At 46.4% G+C, this 19,837-nt stretch overlaps 1 protein-coding gene across 8 annotated transcripts; it reads right to left on the bottom strand.

The window, feature by feature from the left end:
- Positions 1-3,874: 3,874 nt before the first annotated feature.
- Positions 3,875-19,636, bottom strand: LOC132456490 (male-specific lethal 3 homolog). Of its 8 annotated transcripts, none has more exons than XM_060050858.1 (14): positions 19,491-19,636; positions 14,298-14,383; positions 13,828-13,923; positions 10,534-10,649; positions 9,798-9,895; positions 9,335-9,475; positions 8,868-9,028; positions 8,575-8,601; positions 8,246-8,434; positions 7,241-7,647; positions 6,651-6,740; positions 5,802-5,911; positions 5,175-5,274; positions 3,875-4,909 (listed from the first exon to the last, which is right to left on the bottom strand). In XM_060050858.1, coding segments are annotated over exons 3-14 (1,530 nt in total). In that variant the 5' UTR covers positions 13,830-13,923; positions 14,298-14,383; positions 19,491-19,636; the 3' UTR covers positions 3,875-4,820. The 8 variants fall into 8 exon arrangements, with proteins under 8 accessions (XP_059906841.1, XP_059906833.1, XP_059906834.1 ...); XM_060050850.1 differs by lacking the exon at positions 19,491-19,636 and adding an exon at positions 15,705-15,998; XM_060050851.1 differs by lacking the exon at positions 19,491-19,636 and adding an exon at positions 15,705-15,997 and having other exon boundaries at positions 8,246-8,416.
- Positions 19,637-19,837: the final 201 nt, after the last annotated feature.

The raw sequence follows: 19,837 nt of genomic DNA, 5'->3' as shown, positions 1-19,837 counted from the left end.
CAGAGTCTCTCTCTCGACACAATGCTGAGCGCCTCAGCCTTCTGGTTTCCCTTTCTCCTGATCGATGGATCACAGCCCACAAATCGCGGACCCCTAGCCCCCAGCGTGCGTAGATGTGTGTGGGAGTAGAGCCCACCCGACTGCCTTCCGCACCGATCAGTCAGAGGAAGGGAGAGAGAGAGAGAGCAAGAGAGAGAGCAGCCTAGCTAGCACGAGTGAGTGAGAGACAGAGATAGAGACCTAGCGAGAGAGAGAGAGAGAGAGAGCGAACAGGAGATAGATAAATAAATATATATGCATATATCCTTCCCCCCCCCCGTCCCCCCCGTCCCCACCCTTTCCATCTAATCAGTAGCGGTGAAAACTAATCCGGAATCTTCTTAGTATCCGCTGCTCGGCCAAATCCTCTAAATCTTGCCATCTCATCCGAGCTCTCCCTGCCGGCCCCCCCCTGATCCCGGGGCCAAACTAATTATCCTCATCAGCGGGACGAATTAAGAGCGCTCTCGACGGGGGGCCCCCACGACGCGCGAGGCCGAAGGCAAATCCCGATCGCCGCTGTCGTCGTCGCCGTCGGTTTACGGATCGGGTGTTTTCGCCGCACATCGGGCGGAACCACGTCGCACGTTTTTCAATTCCGATCAAATATCCCATAGAAAAAAAAAAAAAATTAACATCGGAAAATTAACATCGTAGCCGTTGGGGTCATTAACGACAACCGATCCAGTATTGACCACGAGGACGTTTTTTTTTTGATAGTTGGTCAGACCCCGATCCATACGTGGTGTAGTGTCAATTTGCGGGCCTGAGCTTTGCCTAATCCATATTGATTGCGCGGACATATGGATTTGTACGGTTTGCATGCGCTGGGGCAGAAATCTATCCAGACACACAGGACCCAAAGCATGTGTGCTCTTAATCTCTCCTCATTCTCGCAGGGAAGGGGCGAGCGACAGCATCAGAGAGCGAGAGAGAGAGAGAGAGAGCGAGAGAGAGAGAGAGAGAGATCAGCTGTGTTCAATTCCCAGAATGCAATGCACCTCGGTCTCAATCAGTTGATGCCGGCTCACAATCCGCCGCCGGTGTTGATCTCGGGAACGCAGGTTTACACCTGCAGTCCGTCAACCCCTCCACACATCCTGTCGTCGCACAGCGAGCCTTGTATCACGGGCTGATCAGCGACGCGGCGCAGCGTCACTGCTCACACAGAACCGAGGGAGGGCAGTTGTAGCAATGCAGGAGTTACTTCCTCCCGTCTGCAGGCGTTGTGGGGTCGTAACCCACTCGAGACGGGGCCATGGTCGAGAGCACGGACTTGGTTTGAGAGATGGAGACCGGATCCATGGCAGAGGTTTTAAAACTCAGTGTGTGAACAAGGCGTTTTACAACTGCGACACGTTGAGTTTTTTTTTTGTGTAATCAGTGAAAAACATGATTATAAATCCTGTCTTCAATTTAAAATGTGTGGTCGTATAGTATATGAATACATGGATGGGGAAAGACTTGATAAAATGCATTGTCTGCTTCTCTGCAATGCTGAATTCCCCCCAAATCGAATAAATAACTAAATAACAATGTCAACCTCTTTGGTGACCTTAAGTGGAACCTGCACAGCAAAGCAGAGGATGGGGAACGTGAAGTCCATCAATATAGGAGAACCAAGCCCCTAGACCGGGCCTGTAGAGAGTGCCTTCATGTTCTGATCATCATGGGCCTGCAGCGCTGCTGGCTCCCCTGTAACTCCCCTTCAACCCACCTTCAATTAGTGCTTGATTGGACAGGTGTGTCCAATTAACGCTTACTCACCGGGTCGACCAATCAGAGGCGTATGCACGCAATAGCCTGCGTTTAACCTATAGCGGGAGTCTTCCAATGCGAGCCAAGCGGTATTGGGTTTGGGTTCCCCTTTGACAACTGGTCCACAAGGGAATATAGGTAATGGGAGCGTCCCCACAGTGCCCCACGGTGGTGGGAGGGGGTATGTCCCGTGTTTGATTAAAGAACACAAGTGGAAGATAAATCCCTTCTGGTTGGGCCTCGGTTAAACTGAAGATGGCTGGAGGAAGGGAGGGAGGGGGGGGGATTTAAAGATTAGACTTCCATGCTTGTGTAACGCCCACTCCCCCTGCCCTCCTCACCCTCCCCTCCCTCCCCCATCTCAGAGATTCACTCTCTCCTACTATCAGATTTGTCTTCCTCAGTCTCTTTCAGCTTTTGTTTCGTCCGCTCAATGACCAACACTGTATTCTTGTACATCATTCTTGTATAGTTAAACCCGCAGTCAATTCATTCCTGCTTGTTTACGACACAAAAAAAAGAAAGATCAGGCCAGATAATGAACTCTGGGACACATTCAGATAAACAACTAGCCTTCATCGCCGAACAGGCCCGCAATGCATTATTAGCCCCGTTGATATACAATCCCCACAAACGCTTGGGCCAGCAGGATATATGCCCCCCCCCCCACCCTCGCCTCTTTATTGAACAGCTCCCTGCCATTTATCAAACACTGAAGCAGCTCAGCTTCCTCCATAAATCAGATTTCACTAGACCTATGCTAGAGCAACGAACCACTAGCAGGACAATGTGCAACTACAACGGCTAATCATATGTTATTTAATTAAATGACGTTAATTGACAAAAGGTGCATATTTTCTTCGAAAAGACAAAATATAATTAATTTATATTTGCGCCTTTATCTGATGCATGGAAAAACCGATCATTCTACTGCCAAGCAACATATTTCCCCACGACGGCAAAATTGTTTCCAAGAAACACAGGCTAGCACTTAAGTAGTAGTACACAGAGATTTGCAGCGTTTTTTTTTTTTATTTACCGGCTTTGAGCCCATAAGAATCTGAAGGACTTAAAGTCTCTTCGTCGTTTCGTAAAAAGAAAACACACTCACCACTTGAGAAGGAAAGGGAAGGTGGGCCTGTCGGGGTTAAAGCGCTAACCTGATTTTTTTTGCGCGATATGAAAAGAAAGTGTACCGAGTGAGTATCAAGTGGTGCTTGATATCGATCCAGTGGGAAACCGAGCAGAGGCCCTACTGGGAAACCCTTACCATGGAGTCGATTAGCAAAACCTTTTATCCGGAAAGACTGAGGTGAGCTCGGACGCACATCAAACGGCAGGTAGGCCTCAGCCGTCTTGCTCAAGGATGCCAACAGGTAGGCTGACAATATGGGGGATGGATCTGAATCCATAACCTCTAACCGGTGACAAAAGGGGGTGGGGGGGGGGGACTGAAGCCATAACCTAATGGCTGACCTCATGGGATGGATCCATCTGAACCCATAACCTAATGGCTGACAACATGGGGGGAATGTGAACCCATAACCCAACAGCGGACGACCTGGGGGGATGGGATCTGAACCCATAACCTAATGGCTGACAACATAGGGGGGAATGTGAACCCATAACCCAACAGCTCACGACCTGGGGGGGATGGGATCTGAACCCATAACCGTACGTCTGACAACATGGGGGGAATGTGAACCCATAACCCAACAGCTGACGACATGGGGGGATGGGATCTGAACCCATAACCTTAGGTCTGACGACATGGGCGGGGAGGGGGGGGATCTGAACCCATAACCTAGCTAATAACGAAATTGAGGGAGGGGTGGGGGGGATCTCAACCCATACCCTTATGGCTGGCAGTTGGACACCCCTTGCCATCACTATCCTGAGAGCGAGAGCGAGAGAATGTGGCATTTATGGATCCGAACCCAGAACCGTCAGTCTACGGAGTGGAACACCCGTATCCAATGCATCGTCATTCACCCAGTGTCCTGATTGTCGGGCGATTGCGCCATTGCAGCGGAAGCAGAGAAAAAAAAAACTGATTTTATCCTGTTATAAAAAAAAATTATTCAGATGGTGCGCGGAGGGGGTGTCTCGGAACCTCTCCCCCCGTCTCACGGTCTGAACAAGCGATCCCCGGCAACATTCATTTTACTTATTTTATGTCTTGTCCGGCGGGCTTGGATAACTCTTCCAATCCTTGTTTAATGAAGCACTCGGCCGCATACCCTTGGAGGTGAAGCACACATTAAACTGCAGTTCACCTCAGTTCAAATCTTAAACTTTCCCCTCTTGTCAATGTAATCTCGGCGGATACATTACTGGCGGCGTCCTACAGAGGGCGCTATAGTGTGTTAGCCGATGGTCCATTAGAGTAAACTATGTAGCATTCTGCTCGAAAACTATCATACAATAGCGGATACCGATGGGCCGGTAAAACCGTAACCTCGACCGTTACAAACACAATGTAAAAACCACAAAGATCGAAATCTGAAAAAAGTTTTTACAGAAATCGCAATATCTTAAGATTCACATTCTTATTCTTATTCTCATCCTCATTCTTATCAGCCCTCAAAAATCGGTGCAATATAATACCACAATAAATAGATTAAAAAATATACATACTCATTCGTTTTTTTAAATTGAGTGATAAATATTTTTGATAATATATAATAAAGTGCCCCTTCAAGAGCTCAAATCCCACAAGCCATCCAAACTTCGACAAGTTCTGTGTTGCTGACTGCACATCTATTTCAAATGCAGCAGGTGCTTAATTGAAGGAGAAAAAAACAGCCGTGCTTCCCTATGCATGAGAGGCCAGCCCCTCGCCCTAACTCATACTAATCGCCTTTCTATACGTCCCCCCCCCCCTCCTCCCTCTCCCTGGGGTCTGTGGCGGTGCTTTGACTTAAATGTACATCCAAAAAAGACATCAGCGTCTACATCGGCCTCATCACCTCCGTCATGGCCCTTAAGTCGTCGTCGTCGTGAGGGAGGTGTGTGGGGGCGTGTTACCTGAGGAACAGCTCCAGGTGTTTGATGAGGGCACGGAGGTTCCTCTCGGGGATGTGCATCTGGCCCAGGATGTCAGGGAGCTTCACTGCAGCGGGACGAGACGGGACGGGTTCACGGGAGGACGCGCACTTTCAAACCGCGGTGTGTGTTAAGCAATTATCTTCAAATCGGGTGTTGGGGGAAGAATTTCTTTTAAAGGGGACGGGGGACACGAGAGAGAGAGAGAGAGAGAGAGAGAGAGAGAGAGAGAGAGAGAGAGAGAGAGAGATACAGGCAGACAGACTGACTGACAGACAGACAGACAGACAGACAGACAGACAGACAGACAGACAGACAGACAGACAGCTCACCAAAGAGCCGCAGAAGGTGCTGTGACCCGTACAGGTAGGAGGGAGGGGGGGGCTGGTCACTCGTGGGGTAGTTGTCCGGGGTCAACCTCCAGCTCAGCACCTGGTGCGCAGGGGAGGCAGAGGAACATGAGGCGCCGCACCGCACAGATTTCACCCCCGCACCGAATCGGAATGGACGCTACGACGAGCCATCCTTTGTTCCAACCTTAACCAAAGAAGTGGCGACGGCCGTCGCCACTTCTTTGGTTAAGGTTGGAACAAAGGATGGCTCGTCGTAGCGTCCATTCCGAGTTTCTATGCATGCCGTTTCTATGCATCGCACGTTTGCATTGAGGTGAATGTTGCCGACGCCGTTATCCGAGGCAGGATAAGGCGTCTCGCTACGGGACACCTCGACGCCAGGAGGAGCCGGGGATCGAACTAGCAACCTTCCGGTAACCAGCCAAGCCGCGCTACCTCCTGAGCCAAATCCCCCCCATCCCCCCCCCCCAATCAAAGCACCTCACAACAGAGTGAAAAAGCACTTGAATTGCAAAAAAAAAAAAATAAAGACAATTTCAACGCATCAATGTATATTTTTGATTACAATCCAATGTGCTCCGCGGTTGCTTGGTTACAATCCCTCACCTCGTTGAGCTCGTTATTCCGGCGGCTCTCCAGCCCGTAGAAGGGCCCGCCCCTCTCCCGGCTGGGCGTCAGGGGCAACGGGGAGGAGGAGCCGCTGTGGCCAGGGGTTCCTGTCAATCAGGGAACAGGAAGAGAGAGAGAGACGGCGGAGAAGGTTGAACATTACTGTTTTGCGTCCGGTTCCCTTCACGCATCGATCTAGCCGTTTTGTTTGGGCTTAGATAAGCAGCTCAGGATACCCACAAGAGCTTTAAAACAGTGAGTCAGCCTTTATTAAAGTGACTCTACAGTAATACAGTGAGGATGCTGCCATCTGCTGGGCTGTGGTGGTCATTACAACATGTTTCAGGTGTTTTACAAGTTCTAGATGTCATTACGGAGTTGGTAGGGGTGAGGGCATCGTGCTAAAGGAAGTCATCAGGTCAGGCTGTGGACCTTGGAGATCGAACCAGGACACTTCCGGCAGGGAGTCTAAAGTCCTTGCCACAATATACACCAATATAATATATGACGTGTCCAAGTTACATTTACATTCAGGGCCTTTAAGAGACGCTTTTATCCGAAGCAACCGTTCATGCACATAAGCACACACTGGCGGCGGAGTCAACCAAGCGAGAAGACAGCCAGCTCGTCGGGAGCAGTCAGATGAGGTGCCTCGCTCAGGGACACCTCGACACTCAGCTAGGAAGGAGCCAGGGATCTAACTAGTAACCTTCCTCGTGCTTAGCGTTGCCTGGGATGAAGGCATCATCGGCATTTTCCCTCGACCGGTACGATTTCGAGACGTGGATGAGGTTGTAAACGGTTAGGTGTGTTTAAATGAGCGACGAGCTGAAGGGACTAGCTCACTTCGGTCCAGGTTGAAGAAGAACTTGGGCTGGGCCTGAGGTTCCACCAGGCGTCTCTTGGGCTGGGGCGACGCTGCCGTGCTGCCTCCGCCTGGATGAGGCCGAAGTAAACGAACACAGTTCGGCGTTAAACACGTGTCCACGTCAACACGACACAGAAGCACCGGCGCTAGCATAGTTAGCGGACAAGCACGTTAGCGATAAAATACAGCAGGCGGGTGACTTTAGCATGGAGTCGTAAAGAAAGAAGGATGGAGAAACTGAAGAGGCAAAACTTAATCTCCATCTCGTTAGGTTGTTTGGAATGTTTTTTTTTTTGCCCCACCAACTCGACCATATAAGGTCAAACTTCCTAACTCCTGTTTGCACGAGTCCGCGTTCCAATCGAAAAAGACATTCCCTTACACTTTAACACGGAAACACATCAACAACACAAAATCACACACAGACACACACCTAACCCGGCTAACTACACACACACACCTTCATTATCTTAATTTTTTTTGCACTCTTTCACACGCACACAAAGAAACTGCCAACAATACACACACACACACACACACACACACACACACACACACACACACACACCTCCGCTGCTGGCCCCGCCGTCAGCGGACCGCTCCCCCGAGCCCGTCGCCGTGGCGACGGTGGTGGCGCTGGTAGTGTTGGCGCGGGTGGAGCGCCGCAGCGACTGGATGCTCTGCAGCGACTGGTGCGTCAGGCAGTCCATGTCGGCGTGGCGACGGCGTTTAGGCGTCGGCGTGGGGGCGACGGTGACGGCGGGGGCGACGGCGGGGGCGGCGGCGGTGACAGGGGCGGCGGTGGGGGTGGGGGTAGTGGGCGGGGCCGCCGGGGTGGGGGCGGCGCCCGGGAGGGTGGGGGTAGTGGTCGTGGGCGTGACGGCGGAGACGTCGCTCAGGGCGGGCTGGCTGTCGGTGGACTGCGGGGTGGGGGGGTTGTGGCCCGGGGGGCTGGGGCTGCGGTCGCGCTGGACGCTGCGAGGGGGGGGGGGGGGAAGGAGGAGATGTGAAGACTGGTGATAGAAGTCCAAAAGAACAGACGAAAAAACAATGTTTTCTTCCTGCCTATTATTCTTCATCATAATCTTTCCAATAACTTTATGGAACGTCAAAAAATGCTTTGCAAAATGGATGACCAAATGTCCAAAAACACCAAAATAACAATAAAACCTGTGAGTGAAAACAAATCCCAACTGACGCAGAATCCATTCACAGCCAGTCTATAAAACGAATAGATTCAAAAAGGTAAAACAGCTCTCGGTTTATGAAAAAGTGAACAAAGATCAAGCAACAGAATTTTTATGATAAATGTATACCAATTTATTGAGGGACTTGTACATTGCATTGATTGCCTCCGTTTTGGAAACATAGGAGCGTTGGAATATGAACGCTATTAAAAGTGTTTTGATAACTGTTTATTCCTTAAGCCTCGAATTATTTGTCATTATGGGAATACCTTCTATTGGACTACAACTCTCGAGTCCTCTCAAAATGGCAGGGAGAACCCCCATGATGCATTGTGTCGAACACACCCTACATGCTAATTTACCAACCAGGCAGTCTGGGGGGGTACCTGAAGGCGTGGCGGCTGGCGCCCAGCGACGGCTCGCTGACGGGCAAGAAGATGCGGGACGAGCTGACCTTCTTGAACTGCGCCTGCTCGCACGGGTACAGCAGGATCATGGGCAGTGTGAAGTCGAAGGTGATCCTCAGGCCGTCCACCATCTCCTTACACAGGTCCTCGCTGAGGGGCACACAGAGACTTCGTCTTATTTAGTACACTCGCCACGCTAGGGGCAAGGGCCAAGGGCCATGGGCAAAACAGGGGTCTAGATTCAGAAAGGCAGAATAGAGCGATGTAAAGCGAGAACAATTCACAGAGGGGTGTATCCACTTGCTCACCTACTGAATATCTCGTCAGGATAATCTCTGAAAGTATATGAATATACATCTCAAAGTCAGCTAATGAACGCCAATAGACTCCTACACACAACAGCACTTGGATACATAAAACACTACTAACATTACATTAATTAACTTTTATTTTTCAAAATAAATAATAAACTACAATTATCGCATGCATTCAGGGGGCAACGAGAAGCAATCCCAGGGGGCCTGACTGGCCCCGCCCCCAAATTCACAGAAAATTTGGGGGCGGAGCCAAGCGCTCCCACCCAATTTAATGTGGTTCTTACTTCTTCTCGGGGGGCACGGCCCCGGGACTGAGGGCAGGCTGGCCGGCTGCCTGGCTGCGGCGGTAGCGCTCGTTGGCCAGGAAGGCCCGATTGATGGCAAAGTGCTTGACGTACGACTCCAGGATGTGCACCACATTGGTCTGACACGGCACGATCACCAGCTGTGGGAGGGGGGGGGGGGGGGGGGGAACCGCCATAAAAATAGCATTTAGCATCAAAAAGCGTCTTATAATGGCTTTCTTAGTTGGACACGGGCATTGGGTTAACCTATTGATTGTTAGAGCTTGGCACTTGTTTCTATGAACATCCTTACTGTACCGACCGTGAAATATAGTCGTTTCTCTATCTTCTGACAAATGTACTTGGCCTAAATGTTAATCGGTACTAAAAGATTGATCAAACCGGGGCTCAACGAGAGCCTAACCTCGAGGGGGCGTCACCCACCACGAGGGGAGGCGTGTACGTACCCTCTTCCTCTTGTTGACGTAGAAGCAGTCGTCCTCCAGCTTCTTCTTCAGGACGTCGGGGATGGTGATGCTGACGTCCATCTGGACCGAGGCCTCATCCTCACTCTCCTGCTTCACCTGCGGCTCCTCCTCTTCCACCCCCTGACGCCCAAACAAGGACATACGTTAGTAGTAGGACGAACACGAAAAAGGGTTTTAATTGAGACGATCAATAAAGTGTATAAATGAACATATGAAAGAATACTAAAGAAATAATGGAACTGAGAATAATGAATCTCAGTTATAGTCCTCCTGCCTCCTAAAAGATAGACTTATTGGTTCTCTGTTACAGCGTGGAGGAAGATAGTCAAAGTAATAGCTCATGTGCAAGTACTACAACATTCTCTCTCTGTGTGTGTCTGTATGCATGTGTGTGTGTGTGTGTTGATAACACAGTGTCCTTAGTGTGGAGTGCGTGCTTCACCATCTTGTTCAGGTCCTCGGAGAAGGTGGTGTCCCCGCTGTTGGAGGAGTCCTGGTCTGTGTCGTCGTCGTCACTGCTTCCCGAAGACGAGATCAAACCTGCCACGTCGAGAGAGGGGTCTTCAAATCTTTGACATTGGTACCAGTATTCAGCAAGAGCGCTTCAGCCAATATTGCAGCCTGTGTTTGCTTCATTGGAACCCCAAGGGGCCGGACAGGAACCCTTCGTGGCCCAAAGGATTGCGTTGAACCGTTTACGTACTAAGAACACACGCGCTTGCTGTGTGCGTATTAAACACGCGATCGATAAAAAAGGGTTGGAAAAAAAAAAACTTGTCCCAAGTAGTCCCCGAGATCAGAAGCTGTCCCTTAAAGGGGACATATTATACCCCCAGGTGTGAGTGTGATTAGTCCTTACAAGCCGTTTCGAAAATCTGCCCCATATGACATCATTAGTGGGCGTGTCCACCTAGATCTGTGCTGGATAGATCAGTCTACCAGCCAACCCAGTGGACTGAAGTAAACGTTGCTCATCTATCCAGCACAGATCTAGGTGGACACGCCCACTAATGATGTCATATGTGGCAGATTTTCTAAACGACTTGTAAGGCTAATCACACTCACACCTGGTGGTAGAATATGTCCCCTTTAATACTGTACCTTTATACATGACCAAATGAACAAATGACACAGAAAAAACAAAACAAAATCATGCGATGGGATTGGTTCATGCGTACATGTTACGTCCGGTGCACCCTTACATGGGTCGTCGCTGTCTTCCTCTTTGGGGAGGGTCTTCAGAGAGGGTTTAACATCCGCCTGGCGACGCCCCTTCCCCCACCCCTTTCTCTTCCTGGAGAGACGGACCGAAGCACACACAGATACAGGCCTCATACAGATACAGGTTCATTGGTCACCTCAAGCTGGTGTGTAGTGAGCGTTCTGGCGCCGAGGCCTAAAAAAAAATTTTGGTTGGTTGTCAGTTGAGGTCATGGGTAGGTAGGGAATTTTTTTTTTTTTTTCCAGCGGCAGCGAATGATAGGTAGGTTGTTTTCATTTAAAAACGAGAAAATTCGCTCATCCTTGTACAGAATGAAGAGGTGCTGTACCAAAAAGTAATTATAGTTTGCATAAAAATAAAAAAAATTAAACAAAAAAAATACAACATTATTTTTCGCCGACATTATCCATTTTGATTGGCTGCCGTGCATCACCCAAGTGGGTGCTACATATTGGTGGTGGTTAGTGAGGTCCCCCCCTTCACTTTAGGCGTCTTTGAGTGTTATTAATTATTATTATTCTTCATGTTTAACCTCTGTTTTCCTTTTATTCCTAGTCTGTTTTACATAGTTTTGAATGATGACTATATGCTCTGTAAGGTGACCTTGGGTGTCTTGAAAGGCGCCTCTAAATTAAATGTATTATTATTATTATTATTACCAAAAGCCCAATAGAGGAGGAAAACACATTATTGACAGTAAAATAGTGACATGTCTGGCTAACTTAGTTCAACATGCCAGCCCCTGGTTTCTTCTAGAAACATTGTACACCTAAAAACGTACGCACTTTTGTTCATCGAACGTGTCACATTCGCAATGAGTTGAGAGAGAAAGATGCATATTAAACCAAACCGTTTTTAGCCTGGGCCTGTGAATGGGAAAATAACATTGCTGCTTCCCACATGCTTTCAACTAGGGATGGGCATTTGAAGAAATTTTCTTGATCGAGCATCGCTAGAGTTATCGATCAATTATCGATTAATCATTAACTTTTTTCTATGTTTTTTTTCTAATGTTTTTATCAATGAAATCTTTATTCCAACAATAATGTATGGGCCAAAATTAATACAATACAGTTAACTTGAAGACCTACAACTGTTTAACAGTTTTAAAATAATAAATACAGGCATTATAGGTTATAGGCCTATGCGGCGCTCGTAAAGTCCGAACAATGCGCCTACAGGCGCTCTTAAAGGTTTGGAAACGATTCAACAAGACTAAATCTGTAGCCTATTCCAATTACAATAAGTAGCGAACTTATCGGACAACAATAATCAAACAAAGGCAGTAGGCTAAAAGTGGGCATTAAACTGTATAACTGTTATGAAAAAAAAGGGGGGGAAAAGGCCGACATATAATGCCTGCAGCCGGCGCGCGGAAAAGGCTCGCAACAAAAAGATGAGCCACCCATTTACAAACAATTGCATGAACTAGTCTATCTAAAAGCAATACCTTATTGAACATATATAAGGCTGGACTTGTTGCTAAAATATCACAGTTTTGGCAAAATGTAACGACTCCAAGAGGCACCAAGCGGAGCGAGAGTCAACACATTAAGAAAGAAAAGAGCGACTCACATACGGTGGTGACTGTCGTCCATAGCATACAGTAACTCCAGCCTACATATTTTTGTTTAGGAATATAAGCATGTTAACATGCTCGGGGGTCAGACGCGAACACAGCCTTGTAACTGTCAGTCCAGCAGCAGAAAACACCCGCTCTGACGGGACCGAAGTTGCGGGGATGCAGAGGTATTGTCGCGCTAACTTTGACAGCCTGGGGAACCTTCTTCCATTCACTTTCCACCAGTCGGCAGGGTTATATTAAATTAAATGCTTCAAGACTCACAGTATGCAACACAACGTCCTTTTGATCGATAACAATATAAATTGATCGACGCATTTCTTAACGATCAATTATCGAGCATCGATTAATTATGCCCATCCCTACTTTCAACAGATCACAAAGCTCACGGTTTGGATCGGGTCACGGTTTTTGAGTAACGGGTCGGATCGATTTCGGATCAACAACAACAATAAAGATAACAAGACAAATGTGACTTTAAATCTTCAACTGTGTAAAAACAAAATAAAGTAAAAAATTAGGTAATAATCCTGCTTCCTCTAAGCATGGTCAATATTTAAAAAATGTGCAATCTGAGGCATTATTCCTTCTTTTTAACATGGATAGGATAGTAAATAATCCCTAAGCCTGGATTTACAATTCAGGATGTCTGCATTGCCTGGGGAGAGTTTAGAGTCTACACTCTCCCAAGGCAATGCAGACATCCTTATCTTCTTTTTTTTAGTTTGGTAGCGAAATACAGTTTCTGTGGTGTTTTATTTGGCATTTTGTAAATCCATTGATTTCGGTTCGGAGACTCATTGCTCATTGCAAGGGGGGTTGGTTGTAGTCTTTTCGCTCGGTTTTAGCCCTACTGTTGATACGGCGAACCGAGCGAAAAGACTACAACCAAACCTAAACACGTCCGGTTCCGGAATTGATACCGGAATTGTCCTCTAAACATGCGCTGATCACGTCAACGCACAACTTTTTTTTTTTTTTATCAGCTGATCCGCGGATCACTTGCGTCCCGAACCGTGATGGTTGATCCGTACGGATCACGGGAAACCCGTGAACCGTTGCACCACTACCTCTGAGCATAACAAGGTTGGTCTTACAGAATCAGAGGCAAAATAGTTGATATCGAATGAAGTCTGTGTGGGAGAGCTGGAAAAAAATTGCAGACCTGAACTGTCAATCCCCACTTTCCCATGCTTGGTGTGCACTGAAGCTGGATGATCATCAATTGACCAATGCATTTGATCAACGACGTAAAACTTCTTAAAATCAGCCTACAAGTCACTGTTACTCTTGCTAATAGCTAGCTGTTACTAATTTCAGCCTTTTTTATTGATGATTTACAACTGAACGCGACCTATTGATGAAAATACATCTAGATAAGAAATGCACAACCAAATAATTACAGATCATTTGCACATTTTCCACATCTCATATAATATCTAGTTTTGGGTATTCATAACACAGTTCAAATTACACACATAAAATACCAATCACAATCCATCAACGAGGAAAATAAATGCTTTGACCAACATAGCAAACCAACCGAATCTGCGACCACAGAAACAGAGTGCATCGAAGTGGGTACTCTGTTGTCCATCGAATGTCTGTCATCATTATCCAATACAGTTTATTATTAAAGATCAGAGAAGGACTTGAAGAGGCACTCACATGCGACCTGCCGCTTTACGAGCCAGTTTCAGTTGCAATGTTCGGGTTTCTTCGCAGTCCCCAAGGACATTATCTTCCTCAGTCCAACGATCCCAGCTGGAAGGGAACCCATCCACACACAAACACACAGATTAAGGCACATACAACACGCACGCACAACACTATCAACGCACATACAATCAATGACATGACGGGTGCTTTCAATGAATTAGCAGGATATCGCCTTGGGTTTTTAAGTTAAAAAAGAGATATAAAGATAAAACTAACCTCAGCATTAGGGTATTGTGTCAATGAATAACCTTACTGCTAGTGGAATGTTGTATGAATTGATAGGATAGCATATCATTGCTTATTCATGCAGGAACAACGTCATATTGGTTTTACAGTAGGGTTAACTGGTTGCACCCGGTATAATAATGCCATCATCAGCAACAACAACAACAAAGAGATACAGAGCGACCAGTGTTTACCTGCTGTTCCAGCCGTTGAAATGAATCAGGTACTTTGGGACTCGCCTTCCATGTTGATCACTACTAGCAAGGACAACATCAAGGACCTGAAACCACACGAAGTACAAATGATGAACATCGAGAGAGAGATATTAACAATGGACTGTTGGAGAGGGAACACACACACACACACACACACACACACACACACACACACACACACACACACACACACACACACACAGAAAGAGATGCAATACATGCAGCCTTTCTGAAAAACTAAGCAAATACCCATATGATATACATACACACATACTTATTCAATCAATGCAACAGACATCTGCAGCAGAAACAATACATTAATCAATGTCTTGTTGTTAGCCAGCTGGCAAGCTAGCTAACTAACTATGGATGTATAGTATATTGATTGATAGTATGTGTTGTTGTTAGCTAGCTACCCAGACACACATGGAATGTTTGTATTAATAAATGCAACAGACAACCGCAACAATACATGTCTGTGTTGATTTTAGCAGGCTATCCAACTAGCGTGCAACAACATATGGATATTATGTGTTGTTAGCCACACACACACACACACACGTTAATAAATCAATGCAACAGACAACCAAAACAGAAACAATATCCATGTGTTGTTATTAGCCAGCTAGCTAAGAACAACACATTGATATCCATGTTATTGTTGTTAGCTACCTAGCTCTACCTACTACCATTACGATTAGATTATGTGACCTGTACCTTCTAAAACATCCTATCACTGTTTAATAACCTCCTGACTCAGATGTTACGTTACTTCATGAAGCTACATGCTACATGCTAACCCACCGGTCACCACCACCGTCTGACTCTGTTCCCTTCAGACCGACCCGCCTTTGAGCTAACCAGCATGCGGATGCGCGAGGGGGTTTGTTTACAACCCTCTGCGTTAATTCGGACGAATTACAACGTGATTTCCCGCCAACTGTCACGCACACTTCGTGGACGTGAGCGTACGAAAATAGTTCGTGATGTAGTTTGGTTCTTTACTATTTGGTTCTTTACTATTTATTCTACTTATAAATCACATTACATACCATCCCTCTCAGCTAAGGCATTAAACCACCGTCTAGAATTAGTCGGGGAATTTGTTATAATCAGACAGAAGAAATCAATCAAGTCGTTAAACCCCGAACACGAATACAACTACGATATGTTAGCGTCGATTCGACGTTAAAACAAAGTGAAGTATGATCCTATTGTGATCATATTAGTCAAATGAGCGTCAGTTAGGAGATTCGCTACGATCGGACAGAAGCAAACTATCAAGTCGTTAAACCCCGAAAACCCCGATGTTTTCGCGTTGATTCCGGATAAAACAACCCGAAATATGAGCATGTTTCAGAGTGAATCCAATTTAGAGAGCTTTACCTTGGCGTCGTACAGCACCTTGGCCTTGGTGGGGTCGGGCTCGAAGCACAGCACTCTCTCTCCGCGGGAAAATCGATACTTAATTACCCGCGAATTCATTTGATCATGGCGACGTCGATGGGAGCCGCCACGTCTTAACCCCTTCCTATCCGATACATCGATAAGGATTGTTTTGTTTCTGTTTTTTTTTGTGTTCTTGGATGGAGGCGCTACTTGGTACCATGTGTTTGTGTGTGTGACAACAGGGGTACCACATCCGTGTTGTTCATCGGAGGAATTTGAAGCGCGAAGGGTTCGTTGTTGACGTTTGGGCAGTTTCGGACACCGTCGTAAGTTTTCAACAGGTGTAATGTGGCGTGAAGGCCAGCCGGTGGCGGTATAAACACATTGAAATTAGGTAGCAGTGGCTGAGCAATTAGAGAATACAGTGATTTGTCAAAGACATACTCACTATTGACTTATTTGTTGCATACTTAATTGCATCGAACTTTATATGTAATTTTGAATCAACTGCATAACCATACGCAGATTTTACATGGTGTATAATGAAAAAACATTAAATAATAATCATTAAAATCTGTTTTTAGCAGCATTCTTCTTATGACCCACCAAAGTAGTCCCAATGGTTTAAATGCAGTGTCAACGTGTCAAACGTGCTCGTAGTATGAAAGTAGCTTTCAAGCCTAAATCAATTGTTAGAAACTGAACACCAAAATGATGGATAGAAGATTTGCACAATACTGATTGTTGTTGTTCGCTTATCTGTGTGTACTGTGTAGCCATGGTAACACATGGACACACACACACACACACACACACACACACACACACACACACACACACACACACACACACACACACACACACACTCTGATCTGCTAAATTCCTGTGCCGTGACCCAGCCTCAATCAACGCCAACTCTGGAATAACTACTCCAGAGAGACCTTACTGTTGTTATCCGCCAAGTTTGCGTTCGCACTTGAATTACTACATTATTACCACAGATTATAGATGTGAAGCACTTTAATCGATTTGATTGTGAATGTAATTGTATTATTATTGTCCACAGTCTCCCTTGATCCTTGTTAACATTTTACAATGCTTTGTAATTTGTTTAGGATTGAAGCATCGGCTAAAATAAGTTGAATAGTTATTTATTCCTACATTCATTCACAAGGGAAAAGTTCAGCCGGGTCAAGTCTTCAATTGCTTTTGCATGTGATACTTAATTATAACACATATGCTAATATACGTCAGACATTTCGTCTCCAAAGCCCCACCAATCAATGGATCTATTTCTCTCCCTCATCCATTCTATCTCTCCGTCTCTCTACCCTTCTATTTCTCTCTCTTTCTCTACCTCTTTCTCCCTTTATTTCTTCCCTCTCATCTACTCCCCCCCCATCCCATCTACTCTCCCCCTCCCTCTGTGTGTGTGTGTGTGTGTGTGTGTCTCTCTCTCTCTCTCTCTCTCTCTCTCTCTCTCTCTCTCTCTCCCTCGCTCCCCCCCCTCTCTCTACCTTCGTTTCTTTCTTTTTTTCAGTCGGTTCGTACAACCCAGAACTGTCTCAGCTGTTATCAGCAACGTCATGCTTGGCGTGTGTGTGTGTGTGTGAATCAGCAAGTGTGTGTGTGTGTGTGTGTGTGTGTGTGTGTGTGTGTGTGAGTAAGCAAGTGTGTGTGTGAGTTTGTGTGTCTGTGATTCAGCGAGTGTTTGTGTCTGTGTGTGTGTGTGAGTGAGCGAGTCAGTGTGCATGTGAGCAAGTACTGAGTGTGTGTTTGTGTGTGTGTGAGACTAAACAATTGTGTGTGTGTGTGTGTGTGTGTGTGTGTATGTGAGTGAACGAGTGTGTGTGTATGTGAGTGAACGAGTGTGTGTTTTCTTATCAGCATAATAGCTCCCTCCTCCACAGCCTCCTGCTGTCTTCCTTCATTTTTGACATTTTTTCACACACTCAAGAGTAACACACACACAAAAACACACACACACACACACACACACACACACACACACACACACACACACACACACACACACACACACACACACACACACACACACACACACCTCTCTCACCACCTATCTCCCCTGTATTTTTTTTTCTGCATGGTATACCTCAGTCTCGGTCTCAGTCACGTAGACACAGCATTTGAAACTCAAATCTTTATTAGTCATCCGCCGTACGGTATGAACACAACGGTTGTGCCGTACATAAGTAGGGTCAGGTCAGGTGAGTTCATGACATCAGGTGCATGGTTTGAAACGTAGTATGCATATCACATTTGTTCACCTGTCTTAGAGTACGTACGTTGGCTGTTATGACTACTTGCTCCACGATTAACACACAATGCAATGATATGGTAAAAATAAGCATTTCCAATAATGTCTTCAATATTTTCTCAATGCTTATCAAAATCATTTTTATCTGTGCTGTTAATTTGTTAACAAAACACACACCCATGCTGTGTGTGTGTGCAGTTATGTGTGTCCACACACACAAACAATCACGGACGCAGGTTAGCGTGCGCACGCACGCACACACACACACGTGCGCGCGCGCACACACGGTGAACTCCCTCTACCACACACACACAAACGCTGGGACAAATGCTTAAGCCGGTGTCTGTAGTGCAGTCTGGGTTATGCGGGTGGCATTTGCAACTGCATGCTGTGATTGTGATGGATTACACACCTATACCACTGCGCTATTCATAGCACACACACACACAGCAGGCTTTGAGGCTTATTATGACTGTGAGGGTGGCGGCCATTGGCAGACAGTGGAATTGATTTGGCTATTAATAATATCTGATCGATCTGAGTTTTGTGGTCAACTTGCATCAATTGTATCTCGTTATTTCTTAAAGTTCACTTAACATGTCTTTTTTATAACTGATTACATAAGAATATTTTAGTTTTTGAAATCATTTGATTCAGTAAAATATTAAGTTTATGTTTTTTTTTATAAATTACATTTTCTTATAATTTTTAATTCGACATACTCAATTAAATTGATTCAATGATGCTTAGAAAGTTAGAAAGATAAATGTCATTTTCATATTTGTCATGTCTTATCTTCTCTAATCACTCATATTTCAAACTTGCTGAGTTAAATTGTTTACTGTCAAATGTGAATGGTTAGACCCTAACCCTTAGTGTATAATAAATTCAAAGGTTACTTTCTAAAGATAAGTTCTTCCTTCAATTCTCACGGAATTCATTCACCAGTAACTGTTGAATGCCCATATTCATTCATATTCCATGCTTGCACGCACCATGCACCAACAAACACACACACACACACACACACACACACACACACACACACACACACACACACACACACACACACACACACACACACACACACACACACACACACACTAATAAACACCTTCACCACACCCCACTTTCTCTTACTTATTCTGTATCATTCTCTCTGTCTCTCTCTCTCTCTCTCCATCTATCCCTGTGTGTGTGTGTGTGTGTGTGTGTGTGTGTGTGTGTGTGTGTGTGTGTGTGTGTGTGTTATAGTGTGTGACTGTGATAGTGTGTGTGATAGTGTGAGAGATATTGCGTGTTCGTGTGTATGTTTGTGTGTGTGAGAGTGAGACTGTGAGAGTCTCTCTCTCTCTCTGTCTCTCTCTGTCTCTCTCTCTCTCTCTCTCTCTCTCTCTCTCTCTCTCTCTCTCGCTCTCCCATCGACGCTCGCGATCACACTCCGCTCCACTCCAAAAACCTGCCATGAGAAGAAGCGCTGCGCGCGGGCAGAGAAGAGGACGTACCCGTTCGCCGCTGCGCAATCATGCGCACGAATTCCGGAGAGAGCGCGTGGGCCTTTGACCGTTGGCTAAAGTAAGAAAGTTTGAATATTTTTTTTTTTAACTCGGTTGAGAAGTACCGGGTGCGGGTAGCGGGTCGGTGGGACCATGTCGTCCGCCGCCCAGGGGCTCCTGAGCAGCGTCTTCTCCTTCTCGTCGCCCGGCGCCAAAGCCAACGCCAAGCGGCGGCTGCGGCAAACGAGGAGCCTGGACCCGGCCATCATCAGGAACTGCGACAACACCGGGGGTCCCGGCATCGGGGGTCCCGATGGCTTACGGGTCGTGCCAACCACCGACTACTTTCCGTCGGA

This window comes from Gadus macrocephalus, chromosome 4 (assembly GCF_031168955.1).
Source record: "Gadus macrocephalus chromosome 4, ASM3116895v1".
In the NCBI taxonomy this organism is placed as follows: domain Eukaryota; kingdom Metazoa; phylum Chordata; class Actinopteri; order Gadiformes; family Gadidae; genus Gadus; species Gadus macrocephalus.
Note: the sequence above shows the minus strand (reverse complement) of the source record. Positions and strands in the feature narration are given on the sequence as shown.